Source organism: Gopherus evgoodei, chromosome 5 (genome assembly GCF_007399415.2).
Source record: "Gopherus evgoodei ecotype Sinaloan lineage chromosome 5, rGopEvg1_v1.p, whole genome shotgun sequence".
NCBI lineage: Eukaryota > Metazoa > Chordata > Testudines > Testudinidae > Gopherus > Gopherus evgoodei.
Genome location: NC_044326.1, coordinates 31,403,090 through 31,425,067, shown reverse-complemented (window position 1 = coordinate 31,425,067; position 21,978 = coordinate 31,403,090). Strand labels below are relative to the sequence as shown.

Sequence of the window (21,978 nt, the reverse complement as noted above, 5' to 3'; positions counted from 1 at the left end):
AGGCTGGTGTACCATACCAAACAAATCATATCCAAGGAAGAAGAGAGAATGAAGGAATGACCAAATTTTCTTCTCCCTGCCAAGTCTTATCATGCATCAAGGTCAACAGTTGATGCAGAATCATCTTGTACCAGACCATGTTTTATATTATTCCATCTGGCTGCATCTGAGAAAGGTGTATGACGTAAAGGCTCAAGTATTAGTCTGGCAAAGTTACCAGTATTGTTAGGACCATTGTTCTGAATGGAAGAAGAGGTTGTGTCTCACTGTCAGATATACCTTTGATTTCAGATAAAGAAGGTCATTTAAGAGGTGCAGAAACCCTGGAGAAACGGTAGATTAAATTTGCATGTGCTTTACCTAAAAGGGCCCTAAGAGGAAGAAAAGATCCCACGTCATCATACATGTGAACTCGTGCCTCAGAAGCAAAGAGAAGCATATGCAATTTACTTTTTAAAGTGACTTTTGCCTTATGTGCCCATCTCTGAGTGGGGCAGAGAAGGGGATTATGGGGAAAGAAGGGATTAGAGGGTAGGCAGGGAATGTTAGCATGGATTCCTGCTCTCTCACTCATCTTTGCTCAGGACAAAAGAAAGAATCATGCATTGGAAGCTCTTCTGAGAACAGGCTGACTCTTATTTTGCATGCTGTGAAATACCAACCAAATTGTTGGCACCAAACAAATAATATAGTATTTATAGAGGCACTGGTGACTGTTCCACAGATGTAGACTTTAAGCATATTTTGACACACTCCACCCTGACTTTTCATAGAAAGGTGCTATTGCTATGAAAATAATTGTGATAAAGGATACTTTTGAAATATTTTAAAAAGTGTAGAATAAAAACTTTTCAAATGTGGAAAGATGAGCACTTTTTGCAGTGTAAAACAGAATGTTCTCAGGATTCTTTAACCGCTTAAAACTTTAAAATGGAATACTCCATAAACTCCAAAGTTCAAATATAGGTATGCATGTATAAATTCTTTTGCATAATATAGCTTATTAGAACTTTGGTTTGGGCATAAAAAGGTTACTAACAGTCTTTGTCATAGTAGTTTGGATATTTGCCAACTACTTAACATACAATTCACACAGAGATTTCATTTAAACAGAAAAATTCACAATGTACAACAGCCAAATGACCTTAACTCTGCCCTGTATCAAAATGTAAATACAAAGTTTAACTGAATTGTATGCATTAATCATTAAGGTTTCTCTCAGAACTTTACATAAATGTTCTAATATCTTAAGGAAACTAGGTAGTTATGGGATAACAGAGAAGGTCCTCATGGATCAACAGCTGGTAAAAAGATAGGGTAGGAATAAATGGGCAGTTTTCACAATGGAGAGTGATAAACATTGGGATCACCCTTGGATCTGTACTAGGACTTGTGCTGTTAACATGTTCATTACTTATCTGAAAAAGGAAATGAACAGTGAAGTGACAAAGTTTGCAGATGATACAAAATTATTCATGATATTTAAATCCCAAAGCTGAGGATTTACAGGGGAATCTCATAAAACTGGTTGACTGGGTAACAAAATGGTAGATGAAATTGAACACTGATATGGACATTGAAAAAAATAATCCCAATTACACATATATAATGAATGGGCTCTAAATGAGCTGTTATCACTCAAGAAAGAATTGGAGTTATTGTGGATAGTTGTCTGAAAACTTCAGTGAGCAGCAGTGGTCAAAAAGGCTAACAAATGTTAGGAAAGGGATAGAAAATATCATAATGTCACTATGTAAATCCATGTTGCGCCTACACCTTCAATACTGTGTGTAGACAAGGGTGACTCTCTCTAAAATCACCTTGTTCTGTACACACTCCCCTGAAGATCTTGTATTTACCACTGTTGGAGACAGGATGTTAGGCTAGATGGACCATTGTTATGATACAGCTTGGCAGTTCTTATGATCTTACTCTTATTCATACAAGTTTGGCTTTTCTTACAGCTGTACACAAACAAAATCAATGCGTCTGACGAAGTGGGTATTCACCCAGGAAAGCTCATGCTCCAATACGTCTGTTAGTCTATAAGGTGCCACAGGACTCTTTTTCGCTTTTTACAGATCCAGACTAACACGTCTATCTCTCTCATACTAAACAAAATCAAATAATTCAAATATCAATATTCTGTCTCAGATGTCCCAATAGTAACAAAGACAGACAACAACACAATTGATACCACATCATAAAAATATTGTCTGTTACAAAATATAGATAGATAGATATAGGTATACATAGATAAATATATCAATCATCAACATTTATAATATTAAAAAGCATATAGGGGTCTGATCTAATTTCCAATTAATTAAAAAGAGAGACTGCTACTGACTTTGGTGGAAGTTGTAGCAGGCCCTTAAATATCATAGGCAGAGTTAAAGTTAGGGCAAATCCAAGGGCAGAGTTGCGTTATTAGTCAATGAGAATTTTTGTTTCATGGTCTGCATGTGTAAAATGGGTATAAAATTGGTGTCAGAGTTTTTTTTGCAAATCTTATCTTCTGACTTCAACAATTTTTAAAGTTTGTCAATTTTTGCAGATGTATTTAAAGTTAGATCTCATAAATAAATAAATAAATAATTGGAGCTATACCTATCTCCTAGAACTGGAAGGGACCTCGAGAGGTCATCAAGTCCAGCCCCATGCCTTCACTAGCAGGACCAAGTACTGATTTTTGCCCCAGATTCCTAAGTGGCCCCCTCAAGGATTGAACTCACAACCCTCTTGTATTGCACTTAGAAACTTCAACTAAGTTAAGTTGAAAGGAAGTGAGAAGGGTACATGTTGCCAAAAGGAGTGAGGACACACACAGTATTGAAAATAATAAGGGTCCAAAGAATTATTGCAGGGCCAGAACTAAAAGGTAAGCTCCCCAGGGCTCATACAGTGCCGAGCACACACAGGTTGGTATTTACAATACAGTTGTTCTCTGAAAATGACTATGTAAAAATGGTCCCTTTTCACAAGAGATGTGCTTCCTGTGAGCATTCAGAGTCACATTTACTAGCTGTAGTGATTGCTGTTTTACAATACCTTGTACACCTCTGATACATGCACAGACAACTGAGAAGTGAACACGATTCAGCTGCGTCGTCAACAGAATTTGTTAACTAAGGGCCAGCTTGTGCCCCAGAGATTCATAGGCAATGGGGATCCTCTATACATCTCCCCACTTTTTGGTCAAATGGAGGCAGCCATCTTTAGGCCACTATTTCCCCACATCCATGTCCTGGACCTGCAGAAGATTCTCTGCCAGACTGGTAATCTGAGAGTAGAGAGGAGGACTGGGGGTGCATGTCATTCCTTCTCCTGAAACTCACACTTGGAGTGAGGAATAATCAGTAAAGGTGATACAGCCTGAGGTTGTAAAGACTTTGTCACCGACTTGTCCTCTGTGCTGTGGAACTCTCTTATTTAAGTGGTGGAATTGCAAGTGTTGATCCCTGTAGGCCTGATTGGAGGTAATCCCAACAATTCCTTAGTAGAAACATGTCAGCACAGCTCTACTGGGGCCACACTTACAGGAGGAAGAGAGGAGCAACAGCTTGGTAGGGAGCTGTGTGGAGGCAAAGGACCATGTGCTTCCTGTGACATTTGGCTTCAGATTCCCTGTTTCAGAGTGGGAGTAGGGAGCAAACCCCACTTCCATCCAATAGAAGAACTAGGAGAAAACCACAGGACAATGTAGATATTTCACTTCACTGGAGAGGGGCAGTTTGGTCTTAAATTCCAATTGCAGAGTCAGCTCCCCTGTCCAGCAGTCCCCATTGCAGGCAAGAGGGAAGGCATTGTTTGGTCTGCAGACTATTACTGATGCAGGTGTGTAAGGAGGAAAGAATCCTGCTGGACTTCCAGATCGCAGAGTGAATTTGTGGGACTGTCAAGGAAAAAAATCTTTAAAACTGCGCCCACTTGACATGGAAATCAGTAAGAGAAAATAAATGTGGAGCCCCACAATTCATGAACACTATTCAGAATTGAACCGCACTTCAAAATACAATTAACAATAGGGTGGAGGTGATAAGAAGGAACAGAGACAGTCGTGACTGAGGGAGATTTTGCTTCTAGGTAACATTTTGCTTCTAGAGAAGTTGTCTCTTCCACTGACCTAAATATTGGATTCTGTTTGTCCTTTCATCCCCTTTGACCTATTCTTTAAGTTTATTTTAATGAAAATAGTTTTCCAAGTGTTAATTTTTTTGTTACATTTGGTCCATTATTTCAGTGTTCCAGTGTGTGAGTGTGCTGTGTGAAAGGGAGGTTGCCATGGTAATTTCTCATTATTGTTGAATAGAAAAATAATTACTCTGGCAAAATCCCACGTAACCTGTCAGCGCATAAGTTAAAGATGCCTAGGGGCAGCCTTGACTTCAACTTCCTTCTTTTTTAGTGAGGAAAGGGATTTTTCATCCTTTTTTTCATAGTAATTATATCCATTTTCTGCAATTTGACTGGGGATATCTCCCTTGGTTTTGTTCACCATTTGACTATGAGTGCAGTTGGGCTCACTTGTGAGGAGGTTGGACAAGAGGATTAATCAGGGAAGTGTATATAATTCTTTATGCAAAATGTGTACATTCCACTGGGTGGTTGGTTTTTTTCTTCCTGATTTTAAGTATGCAAAAAACACCAGAAAAAGACTTTGGACAATGTTCAAACTGCCATAGAAGCTGGATGTTTTTATTTATCCTTGGAGATAATCTATGATAATGTAGTTGCTACACTTTCCTAGCCTTTAGATTTAGTGGAAATGAGAGGGAATGAAAGTATGTGCGGTTTCAGCTGAAGTTCTGCTCTTTTTCCTATGCTCTTTGCTTTGTTTTATCTGTGCATTACAATTGTGTGATGCTTCCCTTTCGCCTCTCTCATTGTTGGATTTTCATTAGTAGCTGTGATCATACAAAAATACAGAACTAACAGGAGCTTTCCCAATGCAGAATTGTAAATGTGATACGTGACTTTCCTTAACGCTCCATTCCCTTTTCAGGTACAAGAAGTATGTCCAAAAGAATTCAGTAGAATGGGGTGGCAAGCAATTGAAAGTGGTAGCCCATAATTATTGGCTGGACAATAAACTATTATATGCACTTGTGATAGCAACCCACCAGATTGCCATGAGTGAAGTGTGAGTGTTCAGAATACAGAGGGGAGCTGTTGGAAGCCCATGTGCTGTGCTGTTATGGAATATTTATCTATCTATTCCATGCTTGTCACTGTAGCACCTCAGCTAATAAATACAGCAATGTGTGCATGTGCACACCCCCATAAAAGTTACGCAGCCAAGCAGGAGAGAGCAGGAATCTCTCACTGACAATAGACTTTTGAAAAGTGGGGTCAGTATTTATTTATTTTAAAATCTTGTTTCGTCTTTTTTGAGAGCATGACTGAATTATTTCTCAGGCACTCCCAACCTGCTCTGTTCCTGATCACACTGCCTCCTGTTGGTGACGCTACTGAAAGCAGGAATAAGCATTGATGAGGAACAGTGAATAATGAAGGCTGTCAGCCAGCCAAGAAAGCTCTTGTACTATCATAACAACTAGAATATTATCAAGTGCTCTTATTACTTCATTAAATGTCAAGAAAAAGGAGCTGTCGAAACACAATTGAGAGCAAAGTCTATAACTAGGTTCTTAAAAGAAAGGCAAGAGGAGGAGTGTCTAAAAAGACCATGTAGTTATTTATCAGTGTTTGTATATATAATTGATATGATATATGCATATTTTTACTTAAATTAGCATTTTATCCCATTTTATTTGTTTGCTTGCTGCCTGTGATACATATTATTGAGGACGTATGAGGTCTGCCCAGTGGGGCAAGTAGGGTGGTACGTTATGGTACACCATACCAGTGAGGTATTTAGAGCCGGTATGCCATTCCGGAAAGACACAGAAGGAGCAGAATGTAGAGTTGCTGGGCGAACCCACACCGGCAGCTCCTTCAGTGCAGCTGTACCGCTCCCAGCTCTGCCCCTAGCCCTTCCATGCAGCTGCATCTCCTGAGTCCTGTCTGAGGTCTGTACAGCAGCCCCGCTGGAGGACAGAGCTGTGGGCGGTACAGCTGCGATAGAGGAACTGCTGGCATGAGGCTGCCCAGCCGCCCCACGTTTTGCTCCTTTTGCCACTGTGGTTCCCTGCTCCTTTCACCCCTGCAGTTCCGGAGAGCCCTGCGGTTCAGACGTCTCCAGCGCAGTGGGAGGAGGACAGAGCCTCCTTCCCCCCAAGCAATGTGGAGTAGATCATGGGTGTGGGAGGGAGAGTGCAGGGCCTCAGGCTGGGTCATGTGGGGGGCCTATAGCTCACCAAATTGCATCTAGCCACCCATTGGGTAGCCTGCTGGTGTGATTGTTGTAGAGTGGTTACAATACATGGGATTCCTGATTGATATTCCCAGGTTTGCCACTGAGTCACTTTGTGAGCTTCAGCAAGTCATTTAAATCAGTGCCTTGGTATAGCCATCCATGTTGCAGATATGCACTCCACATTTTTGGAACAAGCTGCCTAACTAGATTTTTTTTCCTTTGTGTTTGTTAAACCACAAATAGTTTTCTTTCCCTACTCTTGTTGTCCTCAGAACTTTAAGAGGATGTGCATCATTTATGCTGGTGTGTGTCAATGTGTGGATGGGTTTAGGCAAGGATACAGTTATGTTTTAAAAAATAAATGTTCATTGGAATCCTTAATGGATATTTTCAGCACAGAAGCCAAGATGAATGGAGACTGAACATAAGAACTACCATACTGCGTCAGACCAATGGTCCGTCTAGCCCAGTATCCTGTCTCCAACAGTGACTGGTACCAGAGCTTCAAGGAGAGTGCATAGATATAGGCAATTTTGGAAAGATCCACCGCTGTCTTCCCCTCCCAGCTTCTGGCAATTAGAGATGTAGGGTCTCCCCCAGAATGAGGTTGCATCCCTGACCATCTTGGATAATAACAATAGATAGACCTGTTCTCTGTACTTTTCTAGTTCTTTTTTGAACCCAGTCATACTTTTGGCCATCATACCATTCTACAGCAATCAGTTCCCTAGGATAATTGTATATTGTGTGAAAAAGTATTACCAGCTGCCTATCAATTTAATCGGGTGAGCCCTGGTTTTTGTATTGTGGAAAAAGGTAAATAACGCTTCTCTATTCACTTTTCCCACACCATTCATGATTTTATAGGTCTTTTTTACATTCCCCCTTAATCATCTCTTTTCTAAACTGAACAGCAGCCACCTAAATAAGGCGCTTGATTTTCAAGTTCCCATTGACTTCATGAAGAACTGTGGGTACTGAGTACCTTTGAAAATCAGAATATTTATTTAGGTGCAAAAAGAACAGGAGTACTTGTTGCACCTTAGAGACTAACAAATTTATTTGAGCATAAGCTTTTGTGGGCTACAGCCCACTTCATCGGATGTATGTATAAATATCTTCTTACTGTGTGTTCCATTCCATGCATCCAATGAAGTGAGCTGTAGCCCACGAAAGCTTATGTTCAAATAAATTTGTTTGTCTCTAAGGTGCCACAAGTACTCCTGTTCTTTTTGCTGATACAGACTAACACGGCTGCTGAAACCTGTTAGTTAGGTGCCTAACTATAGCTTTGAATGTCCAAATTTAAGCACCTGCATTTGAAAAAATTTGGTTCAATTTCCAAGATCATCAACCCAACATTAATATTTTATTTATAATATGCTGTATATTTTACCTTGTGTTAATAATTATTATATTCTATTAGTGTAGAGCAGTGAATGTCTCAGAAAACAGGCGGGGGAGGCTTTAAAATGTTGGTTTCATCTTCTGTGTCCTATTGAACAGTAAAGAATTCTCTTAGCAAGTGCATTTAAATAACTAGCTGATATTTAATTAACCTACAGAACTGTCATAGTTATAATAAATGCATCTAAGTCCAATAACTATTTTTTTTTAGTTTCAAAATAACTTACATGTAGGTGCATGCTAATAATGATCACTTTACATAGGATTACAGAATGAAGTAAGGTTCTTTCTCACCCTCAAGTCCAAGCATACCATATAGGTAGCACATTAAAAGAAAAAAAATTACAGTATATTAAGTACCAAATGATTTGTAAAATATTGATGTGTAAATATTCATTTGTATGGATGACACTATGTTATTGTATATGTTTGAACAGTGCCTAGCTTAATGGAAAATCTCTTGTAAAAAAAAAATTATATTTTATTAATAATATATTATCTGTTTCCTTAAATCAGAACAAAACCCTTACATGAGTACATTAATTTGAAATATGACCACGTGGACATCCACCCTTCCACGCAGACAGATCCCAAACCAAAAATGAGATCCTTTGAATTTCTTCTTTTAAAAGAGACTCTTTTCTTTTTGCCATGTGTAAAATGAATGGTCTTTCTCTTCCTAGGATAGTGACAACCTCTGGTGGGATGCCTTTGCAACTGAGTTTTTTGAAGATGATGCAACCTTAACCCTTTCATTTTGTTTGGAAGATGGACCAAAGCGATACAGTAAGAGACAAATTTATTGTTATGATTTTATACCTTAGTTTCTGTGCATTTCTTCTATAAAAGCAATACAGACCTAAGAGCTGGTAATAGCGGAATGCTTGCTACAACACATGAAGCTACCATCAAGTTCCATAAACAAAATGCACTGGCTGGTTTTCTCAAAGAAAAAATTTAAGTTTTGAAATTTCTGTGTATTTCTATATTCAGAATATAAGTATGTGAGTTGCAAGCTGATCTGGGCAAATAATGTGAAACATTCTGCTAATATTCACTGGAATTTTTAAATGAATTTGCTGTATTTGCACTTTTTATATGTTCACTTTCCATTAACTTTCAAATGATGCGGTTTTGTTGGCAAAAATTTTCACAGAAAGGGAATTTTGTGGGAAATTTCAGTATTCCTGATAGAAGAGCTTACACATTCACTCAGAGCTCCCCATCAATGTCAGAGAGCCATTCTGATCTATACCAGCTGAAGATCTGCCCTTGGATGTTAATTAACCAATCACAACTAAGCAACAATGCTGAAATTTAGAATATGATCAATCAATCCATGAATAAATTCGAGTAACGAATACATCTGACAACGCTGTGATCCATTTGCCCATGTTCCACAAGCAAAAGAAAGGGCTAAAATTAATTGAACAAATTGTTTTTAGTGAATTATTCACTCTACTCTAGCACCAGGCAACACAGAGATATATAAACATTGAAAAACTGCATTGCAAATTGTTTCAATCCATTCTGAATGACCCCTTGCCTCTCTGTGAGAGCTTGTGCTTAATGTTCTGAATCTTGCAAGGTTCTTATTTTTCTTGAGATTGACTGATTGTCAGTGTATCATTCACATACTTCTAATTCATTTTATCAATTATCAGGTATTTATTCTTGAAGAAAAAATATAACAGTCACATTGAACGCACATTTTGGGATTAGTGTTGACAGAATTACAGTTTCTTGCCTTTCAAAGCGAGTGATAACTCTGTAAAGGTCCTGAAATTACAGCCTGTAGCAACATTGGTAACAGCTGATCTGTCCTGATTAGGTTGAGTCAACTTGTCAGATATCAGATTTCCTAGTCGTGTTATCAGTCGAGAAGACACAGATACATCAGCCGAAAAGCAATTAATGTCCAGTTAGATCAGAGGGAGTTGTGTTTCTGGAAAATAGTACCATATATGAAATAATTTGTCACAGGGTAAAAGATTCCGGTTGCCACACACGCTTGATAATGGTTGTGCTATCTGTAAGTGTTGGTAGTTCAGTGCAGGCCAGGGCTGTAATTCTCAGCATTGCTGTTGATAATTGTGATTGAAAGATCAAATTACTGTGAGTACACTTCAAACCTGTCCAGTATGCATGATTTAAAAAAAAATTGGTGACCTCTGAACAAACTGTTGTTGTTGTAGCTTTTGTTATCATGCTCCTTAACAATATGATTAACGTTGATCATATAGAGGTTTTTTCAGTAGTTTTTTATTTCTGTACTTTCATTAGCAAATATTTGCATAATTCTGTCATGAAGTAATATTGATGTTTTCAGGCACTAGCCCTATTTATATTCATTGTTGCTGTAAAATCTCTTTTAAGTGTCTCCTCACCTGTCAAACAGCGAGGCCAGTGACTGTTCCCTAAATATTATTTGGGTTCAAGAGCAACCTTCCTGGCTGGATGGAGTGTGGGTTGTCCCAGTCTCAGATAGTGTATGAGAAGGAATGGGAGGAGATGGACAGGCTCTCTAGGTTTATAGTTTACTGCAGTTCTCTATATCTAGGAATGAAACTTCGTGTCCTGAAAAGGCTCCAACTAGTTTAGAACAGAGCAGTCCACTTTGTCAGTGTCATAAACAGATAGCTAAGGGTTAATGTCTCTTTCACCTGAAACACCTGACCAGAGAACCAATCAGGAAACCGGATTTTTTCAACCTTGGGTGGAGGGAAGTGTGTCTCTGAGTCTTTTGTCTGTCTGCCTGTTTCCTCTGAGCTGTGGAGAAGTAGTTCTATTTTCTAGTCTTCTGTTTCTAAGTGTAAGGACAAAGAGATCAGATAGTAAGTTCTATGGTTTCTTTTCTTTGGTATTTGCATGAATATAAGTGCTGGAAATGTTTTGATTTGTATTCTTTTTGAATAAGGCTGTTTATTCAATATTCTTAAGCAATTGACCCTGTGTTGTATCATCTTAATACAGAGAGAACATTTGTATTTTTTCTTTCTTTTTATATAAAGCTTTCTTTTAAGACCTGTTGGAGTTTTTCTTTACTTCAGGAAAATTAAGTCTGTACTCACCAGGGAATTGGTGGGAGGAAGAAATCAAGGGGAGAGCTGTGTGTTGGATTGCTAGCCTGATTTTGCATTTCCTCTGGGTGAAGAGGAAAGTGCTTTTGTTCCAGGATTGGGAACGGAGAGGGGGACTCACTCTGCGTAGTTTCACAGAGCTTGTGTCTGTGTATCTCTCCAGGAGCACCTGGAGGGGGGAAGGGAATCAGGATTATTTCCCTTTGTTGTGAGACTCAAGGGATTTGGGTCTTGTGGTCCCCAGGGAAGGTTTTTCAGGGGGACCAGAGTGCCCCAAAACACTCTAATTTTTTGGGTGGTGGCAGCAGTACCAGGTCCAAGCTGGTAACTAAGCTTGGAGGTTTTCATGCTAACCCCCAAATTTTGGACGCTAAGGTCCAGAATCTGGGAATAAGGTTATGTCATGGTGGCAGTGGCGGGAGATAGACAGAATCCAGAAGCCAGTAGGAATATTATATTTTTCTTTTCTCTGCTAAGGGTTTTTTAGCAGAGAGAAACAGTTTGGTTTTAAAAGGGAACCAGAGAGAATTTTTTTTTTCTGCTCTCTCTAGCAGTTTGTGGTTTGCATGTTAAGCGAGAAGCCATTAGCAGACTATTGACAGTCTATTGTCACACAATAGCACTCCCATTGAGAGTCATACCAGCACTCTATATGCATGCAAATAAAGTGGTTTTTCTGGTTTCCCTTCATTGAACATTAGATACTAGAGAGAAAAGGAAAAAAGCACTGTTGCTAGGCAGACTTCAGGAGGCAACAGAGAGCCTGCAGTTCAGAAGATAAACATCGGAGGGCACTCCAACACAAGAAAACAGGAACCATGACTTCTAAGGCAAGGATTGACGCCGAAGAACAAATCAAAGACGCTGAACACAGGCGACAGATGGAGATGAAAGAAAAGGAAGAAAGCCTCAAACTGGCAGCCTTCCAAAGAGAACAGGCAGCCCAAGAGGCAGCACACAAAAGAAAACTAGAAGAAGAAGAGGTGGCCTACCGAAGGAAACAAGCAGAAGATGAGGCAGCCCACCGCCGAGAAATGGAAAAGCACCAAAAAGAAATGGAAAAGCACCAAAAAGAAATGGAAAAACAACAAAAAGAAATGGAAAAACAACAAAAAGAGAATGAAGAGAAGGAAAAACAGAGAAAACATGAACTGGAGATGGCAAAAGCTGGGCTGCATGTGCCAGCCAACCCTAACAACCCGGCGCCAATTATTGCTCCCCAGCACAGGAAATTTCCCACCTACAAGGCAGGTGATGACACCGAGGCCTTCTTGGAAAATTTTGAAAGAGCCTGTCTTGGGTACAGCATCCCCGAAGACCAGTACATGGTAGAATTAAGGCCACACCTCAGTGGACCTTTAGCAGAGGTGGCAGCTGAAATGCCCAAGCCGCAAATGAATGACTATAAACTTTTTCAAACCAAGGCCAGATACAGGATGGGGATAACCCCAGATCATGCCCGTCGGCGCTTCAGAACCCAAAAATGGAAACCAGAGGTGTCATTTCCCAAACACGCCTACTACATTGCAAAAAACTATGAGGCCTGGTTAACAGGAAACAACATTCAAACCTTGGAAGAAGTGAACCTCCTCATACAAATGGAGCAGTTCTTGGATGGTGTTCCTGAAGACATCACACGGTACATACAAGATAGAAATCCCAAAACTATCGCTGAGGCGGGGGAGATTGGAGCCAAATGGATGGAACTGGCAGAAAGCAAAAAAGCTACTGTCAAGGGGAACGATTACCCCAGGGGGCACACAGACCATAAACCCTACAACCGAGGACAGCCAAAGACCCTCCATACCACCCAAGTAAAGCCACAGATACCCTACTCTTCAACCTCACCAGTCTCCAGTAACTCACCTCGGCCCAGTGAACCATCAGATGGAAGATGCTTTAAGTGTAATGAACCGGGACATATCAAGGCCAACTGTCCCAAGAACACCATGCGAGTGCAATTCATTACACCACCATCACACCAAAGATCCCCAGGCCCGGATGCCTCTCAAATACCCTTGGAGCGAAGGGAAAATTTAAGAGTGGGCGGAAAGAAGGTTACTGCGTGGAGAGACACGGGGGCACAAGTGTCAGCTATCCACCAATCCTTCGTTGACCCCAAATTCATCAACCCAAAGGCCAAAGTTACAATTTACCCCTTCATGTCACAAGCTGTAGACTTGCCTACAGCTCAACTGCCTGTCCAGTACAAAGGCTGGTCAGGAATGTGGACTTTTGCAGTCTATGACAATTATCCTATCCCCATGCTACTGGGGGAAGACTTGGCCAACCAGGTGAGGCGGGCCAAGAGAGTGGGAATGGTTACCCGTAGCCAAACCAGGCAAGCTTCCAGACCCATTCCTGTTCCTGAGCCGTCGACAGAAGCCCCGTCTGTGTTACCAGAGACCCAGACAGAGGCAGTGGACCCGGATTCCATGCCTACCACTGAAACAGCCACAGCATCTCCAGTCCCAGGCCCGGAACTGGAACAGCAACCAGCACCAGCAAGTGCAACCACATCTTCAAACTCAACGCCAGAGGGCGCCAGCGAGCCAGAACTGGCAGAAGCAAAAAACAGCCATACCCAAAAGGCTCAGCCAGAGCCTGAAATACCCTCAGGTGCACCAGCGGAGAGCGGTTCACCAGCAACGGAAACAACCCCATCACCTACATCGCTTCCAGAGGGACCAAGCCCAAGTCCACAGTCTGAGGAAGAACTGGTGACCCCAGCCTCAAGGGAACAGTTCCAGGCTGAGCAGGAAGCAGATGACAGCCTTCAGAAAGCGTGGGCGGCGGCACGGAGCACCCCACCGCCTCTCAGCTCTTCTAATCGATCCCGGTTTGTTATAGACCAAGGACTTTTATACAAGGAAATTCTTTCTGGTGGACACCGGGAAGAATGGCAGCCGCACAAACAGTTGGTGGTCCCAACTAAGTACCGGGAGAAGCTCTTAAGCTTAGCCCATGATCATCCCAGTGGCCATGCTGGGGTGAACAGAACCAAGGACCGGTTGGGGAAGTCCTTCCACTGGGAGGGGATGGGCAAGGATGTTGCCAAGTATGTCCGGTCTTGTGAGGTATGCCAAAGAGTAGGTAAGCCTCAAGACCAGGTCAAGGCCCCTCTCCAGCCACTCCCCATAATTGAGGTCCCATTTCAGCGAGTAGCTGTGGATATTCTGGGCCCTTTCCCAAAAAAGACGCCCAGAGGAAAGCAGTACGTACTGACTTTAGTGGACTTTGCTACCCGATGGCCAGAAGCAGTAGCTCTAGGCAACACCAGGGCTAACACTGTGTGCCTGGCCCTAACAGACATCTTTGCCAGGGTAGGTTGGCCCTCTGACATCCTTACAGATTCAGGGTCTAATTTCCTGGCAGGGACCATGGAAAAACTGTGGGAAACTCATGGGGTGAATCACTTGGTTGCCACCCCGTACCACCATCAAACCAATGGCCTGGTGGAAAGGTTCAATGGAACTTTGGGGGCCATGATAAGAAAATTCATCAACGAATTCTCCAATAATTGGGACCTAGTGTTGCAGCAGTTGCTGTTTGCCTACAGGGCTGTACCACATCCCAGTTTAGGGTTTTCACCATTTGAACTTGTGTATGGTCACGAGGTTAAGGGGCCATTACAGTTGGTGAAGCAGCAATGGGAGGGGTTTACGCCTTCTCCAGGAACTAACATTCTGGACTTTGTAAGCAACCTACAAAGCACCCTCCGACACTCTTTAGCCCTTGCTAGAAAGAACCTAAAGGATGCTCAAGAAGAGCAAAAGGCCTGGTATGACAGACATGCCAGAGAACGTTCCTTCAAGGTAGGAGACCAGGTTATGGTCTTGAAGGCGCAACAGGCCCATAAGATGGAAGCATCATGGGAAGGGCCATTCACGGTCCAAGAGCGCCTGGGAGCTGTAAACTACCTCATAGCATTTCCCAATTCCTCACTAAAGCCTAAAGTGTACCATGTTAATTCTCTCAAGCCTTTCTATTCCAGAGACTTACAGGTTTGTCAGTTTACAGTCCAGGGAGATGATGCTGAGTGGCCTGACGGTGTCTACTACGACGGGAAAAAAGACGGTGGCGTGGAAGAGGTGAACCTCTCAACCACCCTGGAACGTCTGCAGCGGCAACAAATCAAGGAGCTGTGCACTAGCTTCGCCCCATTGTTCTCAGCCACCCCAGGACGGACTGAACGGGCATACCACTCCATTGATACAGGTAATGCTCACCCAATCAGAACCCCACCCTACCGGGTGTCTCCTCATGCCCAAGCTGCTATAGAACGGGAGATCCAGAACATGCTACAGATGGGTATAATCCGCTCATCTACCAGTGCATGGGCATCTCCAGTGGTTCTGGTACCCAAACCAGATGGGGAAATACGCTTTTGCGTGGACTACCGTAAGCTAAATGCGGTAACTCGTCCGGACAACTATCCAATGCCACGCACTGATGAGCTATTGGAAAAGTTGGGACGTGCCCAGTTCATCTCTACAATAGACTTAACCAAGGGGTACTGGCAAGTACCGCTAGATGAACCCGCCAAGGAGAGGTCAGCATTCGTCACCCATGCGGGGGTGTATGAATTCAATGTCCTTCCTTTCGGCCTTCGAAATGCGCCCGCCACCTTCCAGAGGCTGGTAGATGGTCTACTAGCTGGACTGGGAGAATTCGCAGTTGCCTACCTCGATGATGTGGCCATTTTTTCAGACTCCTGGCCAGAACACCTACTACACCTGGAAAAGGTCTTTGAGCGCATCAGGCAGGCAGGACTAACTGTTAAGGCCAAAAAGTGTCAAATAGGCCAAAACAGAGTGACTTACCTGGGGCACCAGGTGGGTCGAGGAACCATAAACCCCCTACAGGCCAAGGTGCATGCTATCCAAAAGTGGCCTGTCCCAAGGTCAAAAAAACAGGTCCAATCCTTCTTAGGCTTGGCCGGATACTACAGGCGATTTGTACCACACTACAGCCAAATCGCTGCCCCATTGACCGACCTAACCAAAAAGACCCAGCCAAATGCCGTTAAGTGGACTAATGAGTGTCAAAAAGCCTTTACCCAGCTTAAGGCAACGCTCATGTCTGACCCTGTACTCAGGGCCCCGGACTTTGACAAGCCATTCCTAGTAACCACGGATGCATCTGAGCGTGGTATAGGAGCAGTACTCATGCAGGAAGCAACAGATCACAACTTCCATCCTGTCGTGTTTCTCAGCAAGAAACTGTCTGAGAGGGAAAGTCACTGGTCAGTCAGTGAAAAGGAATGCTATGCCATTGTGTACGCCCTGGAAAAGCTACGCCCATATGTTTGGGGACGGCGGTTCCAACTACAAACTGACCATGCTGCACTCAAGTGGCTTCATACTGCCAAGGGGAACAACAAGAAACTTCTTCGTTGGAGTTTAGCTCTCCAAGATTTTGATTTTGACATTCAACACATCACAGGAGCTTCTAACAAAGTTGCTGATGCACTCTCCCGTGAGAGTTTCCCAGAATCCAGTAGTTAAAAAGTGTTCTTAACATGTAAAAGTCTGTTAGTTATATACTTCGTAGTATAGGTAAAGGTGCATGTGTTGTATTAATCTGTTTATTTTCAAGTTCTAGAAGGAAATTGCCGCCAGTGAGCTTTCCCACTGTCTGCAATTTGGGGGGCGTGTCATAAACAGATAGCTAAGGGTTAATGTCTCTTTCACCTGAAACACCTGACCAGAGAACCAATCAGGAAACCGGATTTTTTCAACCTTGGGTGGAGGGAAGTGTGTCTCTGAGTCTTTTGTCTGTCTGCCTGTTTCCTCTGAGCTGTGGCGAAGTAGTTCTATTTTCTAGTCTTCTGTTTCTAAGTGTAAGGACAAAGAGATCAGATAGTAAGTTCTATGGTTTCTTTTCTTTGGTATTTGCATGAATATAAGTGCTGGAAATGTTTTGATTTGTATTCTTTTTGAATAAGGCTGTTTATTCAATATTCTTAAGCAATTGACCCTGTGTTGTATCATCTTAATACAGAGAGAACATTTGTATTTTTTCTTTCTTTTTATATAAAGCTTTCTTTTAAGACCTGTTGGAGTTTTTCTTTACTTCAGGAAAATTAAGTCTGTACTCACCAGGGAATTGGTGGGAGGAAGAAATCAAGGGGAGAGCTGTGTGTTGGATTGCTAGCCTGATTTTGCATTTCCTCTGGGTGAAGAGGAAAGTGCTTTTGTTCCAGGATTGGGAACGGAGAGGGGGACTCACTCTGCGTAGTTTCACAGAGCTTGTGTCTGTGTATCTCTCCAGGAGCACCTGGAGGGGGGAAGGGAATCAGGATTATTTCCCTTTGTTGTGAGACTCAAGGGATTTGGGTCTTGTGGTCCCCAGGGAAGGTTTTTCAGGGGGACCAGAGTGCCCCAAAACACTCTAATTTTTTGGGTGGTGGCAGCAGTACCAGGTCCAAGCTGGTAACTAAGCTTGGAGGTTTTCATGCTAACCCCCAAATTTTGGACGCTAAGGTCCAGAATCTGGGAATAAGGTTATGTCAGTCAGCAATACAAGTCATCAGGACAATTCACCACTCTTTGCAGGAACTCCCCAGAGAACACAGAGTTCCGTTCAAGGTCTCTTTCCTGAATGTCAAAGCCATGTGTAAGATCAGCCCTTGCTACCAAGACACTCTTTCTCTCAGGGACCATGATCTACCACAATAGCTTTATTCCCTGGGAACAACGAATTTTTGACTAATAGCAGGAGGCTCATATCATGGGGGACAGAACCATCACAGCAGCAGGACCAAGAGTATGGAATTTGCTGGCAGATGAAATAAAAAATGTCTAGTGACCTCATAGCATTCAGAATTAAATGTAATACCTACCTCTGTCTGAGCTTTCCTTTGACATTATATCCACCTCCTCACTGGAGGGCTCCACCAGCTTTCTTCAGCTCTCTCTCTCATAGTACTGCCAATCCCAAGTGTTCAAAAATGATAACTCAGGCACCAAAATCATGAGACTGTCTGAAAAATTATGATTTTCAAAAAAATACTTTTTGATTCTTTTTGCCTTCTGATTTTTAAACTTTTCACACTTGTGTTTTAAAGATTTTCTTGGCAGTGGTGAGCGTTGTAAACTCACTTTTTAAAAAAAAATGGAAATTGATATGTTCATTTAATCACATGACTCCAAGAGACTGAGGTTTTAAGAAAAAACACCAAATTTGGTGAAACTCACAATTAAATCACTATAGTTGGTAACATTCCTCTCTACACTGAGAAAAGTTGCTTACCAAGATAACACTGCCTCTCTCCAGGCCTACAGCTCTAATGGCCTGGACCACAAGTTCCAGAATGCCTTGATCTGTGAGGAAAACCAGACTTGGCTCAAAGCTAGGAGTTGAACTCCTCTTAAAGGCCCAGCTCAACCTGTAACACAACCTATCAGTCAGACCTAGTTTCTTTTGTCCCTCCTCATATGCTTATCATTGTAAGACCAAGATCCTTAGTCTCTTCAACTCCTGGTCTCCAGTACAGAATTCCAGGGAGATTATGATAGTGTTTCAAACCTCATTTGGAAACGTATATTTTCTTCCTTGGATATATCCCTTAACACCCCTATCCCTCTGCTATTAATTATTATGAACGCTATCCATATGTTGTTGAACTATGTGTAACATCTTGGAATTCGGTTTCAGGACAAACACTATACAAAATTAATGTATAGTATTATGTAATAAAGGTGTGTAGGACTCCTAAGTGTATTCTGTAGACTGGCCTTTAGGCTGGAGATAGGCACAGTAAGACCCCACATTCTAGTGCCTTAAGGAGAGATAAAAAATCCCTATACCAGTCAAAGATGTTACTTTATTTTAAACTGAAAGCACTGCACAGAGTTTGCTGAATTTCACTAAACAAAGTAATTGAACAAGGAAACCTGTGAAATACATTTTACAATGTAACCAAAACTGAATTTGGTTAAATTTATTAGGCCCTGTTTTACTGGGTCAAGACCACAATAGGAGTTGTGCAAGACAAGAAAATTTGCAACTTATCCTAATAAAACAGATTTTTTTTCTGGTTGTGGATAAAACATGTTTGTTTCCTGTTAAAAGCCTTATATCCTTGTAAATAGTAAAAGAGTAAATACTAGAGTCTGATCCATTGTTGCCCAGGTTCTTTGTTTCTCTGAGACAAAATATTTCCAGAACAGATAAGAGAAACAAGTTTGATTGACAGCCCTTAGCAGAGTCTCATCTGCTGCTGCTCTGACAGCCTGATGATGCACACTGTGCTGATGTAGTAGGAACTGACAGCTGATTGACAGCCCGACTGTGGAGACAGGGAAGATGAAGCATGCTCAGTAAGAATAATGTGCAGTGTTTATGCAGCACTGCAGAAAATAGGAGCTAGAAAGTTAACTCTTTCAGAGCAAAATGACATTGTAACGCATAATAGATGTATCTGACACTGTACTGGAAATCGGACATGTCTAATTAGCTGAGATCTTCGTATTTATGGGAGAAATAGGTACTATAAGGAACACAGGGATTAGTTATTACATTTATAGCAGTAACAAATTACCTAAATTACATTCATGTTAGGTAAAGATAGATGCTTCAGAGTGGGCTTATCTAAGCTTTACATTCAAAAGCTTATACATAGAAAGTATTGTGGATTTCAGGCACTTTTTTATGAGTTTACATTATCGTACTGTATATGCCTTTGCATAACTTTACACAGTTTAGAAAGGTAGAAATTTCAGAAAGTTCAAGTTCAGCTAGATTGCTTCATGATTTCCTAGAAAAATGTACTGTTTTATTAGTTTCATTGCTGTTCTAAATCTTCAGATATCTGAATATACATTCTATATTATAGCTGCTATTGTATTTTGTGGGTGAAATATACAATGTGACTATAATATACTGTGCACATTATGCACTGTGATTCATTTACTTATTGTTTGGTGCATGAAATATGTTTTGTATTTTTCTCTTCATTCTGGATTTATCTTGGCATGTTGTAGAAGTGATTTTACAGTAAAGTAATATGCAGCCAGCAATGGACTAAATACCACATGGTTTTGATTTTAAAGTGATTAAGTAGGTACTGCCCATGCTTTTACAAAGAATCGTTTGTTTCTGTGTATTTTAGACCATATTTCAAATTATGCTCTTTGTGAATACATGAGACAAGCATATTACAAATGCTGCTTATATTTCTGAGCCACATTCACTCTATCATTTGCCCTTTTTTACACCCTGTGATCATTTATTAATCTCTCAGACTTTGGTTGGATACTTCCTGGCAATCTAACAGAAGAAGGTTGAGATGTATTGGGTGTTTTCCTCAAACAAAGATGTGTATTTTGGGACTCTGCCCCCAGGAATACACAGTGACCATCTGTCACATTTTACTCATGTGCTCAACTGTTGTCAGAAAGATTGTTATCAGATGCTGGCACTCTGTCTTTATACCCTGTTTCATAAAACTGTTATCTGACTTCTCTCGCATAATTCATAGAGAAAAAATGTATTTACCAAAAGAAACAGTTTGCTGATGTTTCAAAGTATACTCTCTCTTATTCCTATTTTTTCCTGAGAAATCCCAGTTATTAAACGTGATTTGATAATTCAAGTACATTGGAGTACAACGTCTCTCTTGTCCCTTAAGAGTCCATTTTCATTTTCTTTTTACTAACCCATTTTCTTTCCCCCTCCTCCTTTGCTTGTGGGTTGAGATATTTACTAAATTTTTCAATATTCTGCAGTATGTTTTAGATACGGTGTTTTGACCAGGTTCCCCTAAGGCTGTGGGTATTTCTTTGGCATCACATAGGTAGAGCAGAGTGAGAATCTCTCCATTACTTTCATTGCATTGGTCCTTTGCAGTAACATTTATCAGCCAGTGGCTCTGATGGCCTGTCTTTGTGTTATAGGTGGCATGCATACAGTTCCATGAATGCCCTTCCTTTTGCTGATACCCCATATCTGTTAGCTCTTTTATCATTATTTATTTTTAAATCAAAAGAAGCTGTTTTTTTCTGAGAAATTTTTTTAAAGACCATTTTAAGCATTTTGGGTGAACCAAAGTAACACACTTCTTTCCTCTTTGGTATATTTTATAAATCTCACATTGACTTAAACTTCAGTACACATGTGAGGATAGGAAAATGCCAGCAGGCAAAGGATTTTAGACATGTCTTTGCCTCTCCGATATGTTACACATCTAGCATCTGTCCCAGCAATTCTATCCCTGGAAGATGGCACTTCTGAAAACAGCTTCCACACTTCTAGGCAATTATTTCAAAAATGGTGCTGCAGCAATTGCACGGTTATTATTTATTACTTGCCTTGCACTGACACCTAGAAAGTTGCCACTTAGGATCAGGATCCATTCTACTGGATGCTATGCACACACATAAGAGTCAGACACAATCTCTACCCAGAAGAATTCACAACCTAATTTAAGATAGGACACAACACATGAGTGCAACACACCATCAGAGCAGCATAGGGAGTGAAGACAAGCTTAACAATAACAGGATCACACAGTTATATAAGCTATTTATGGGCCTGCTCCAAAGCCCAGTGGGAAGCGTATCACTGACTTTACTGGAATTTGGGTCAGACCTATGTCTCCAATTAGATGGTTTTCAGTCGTTTCTTTCTTTTTTTTTAATTAACCAGAAGAGAAAATAGTGGCAGTACCTATGTTTCAGTATATTTTTTAATACAGAAACACCAAACAGGTATTAAATATAATGAATGTAACAGGCTAAATTCTCACCTTATTTACACTATAAGAGTTGCACTCAGATACTTGAGAGTGGAACTCTGGGCCACGCATTTTTATTTTGTATAGGTCTAGGGTATCTGCCAGAGAGATCCATGTTTTAGCTGCAAATGACATCACTACATTAAATATCTGTTTATATTAGGTATTCAAGTACTGATTAAAATATAAATTTTAATATACTTAAATATTTTAAAATAATTTTGGTCTCAAATTAGTAATATCTATTCTTTTATACAATCACCTTCAGCCTTTAAAATAAAACTATCAGTTACCTTTATCAAAAGATCAAACTACTTTTTGTCAGTCCCTGGGGTGGCTACTTACTACAGGTTTCATTGTGTATTAATATTAATTTTCATCTATTTCTATATCTTACATAACCTCACTTGTACTAATACACATGACAAAGGACA

General features: G+C 41.0%; 1 protein-coding gene across 7 annotated transcripts in view; it reads left to right on the top strand.

The window, feature by feature from the left end:
- Window positions 1–21,978, top strand: part of LDB2 (LIM domain binding 2) — a 504,537-nt gene that overhangs the window by 316,223 nt on the left and 166,336 nt on the right. For all 7 annotated transcript variants that reach the window (XM_030564377.1, XM_030564379.1, XM_030564376.1 and 4 more), the window contains one exon: window positions 8,410–8,512. In XM_030564377.1, coding sequence (XP_030420237.1) covers window positions 8,410–8,512 — 103 coding nt within the window. The remainder of the gene's footprint in view (window positions 1–8,409; window positions 8,513–21,978) is intronic.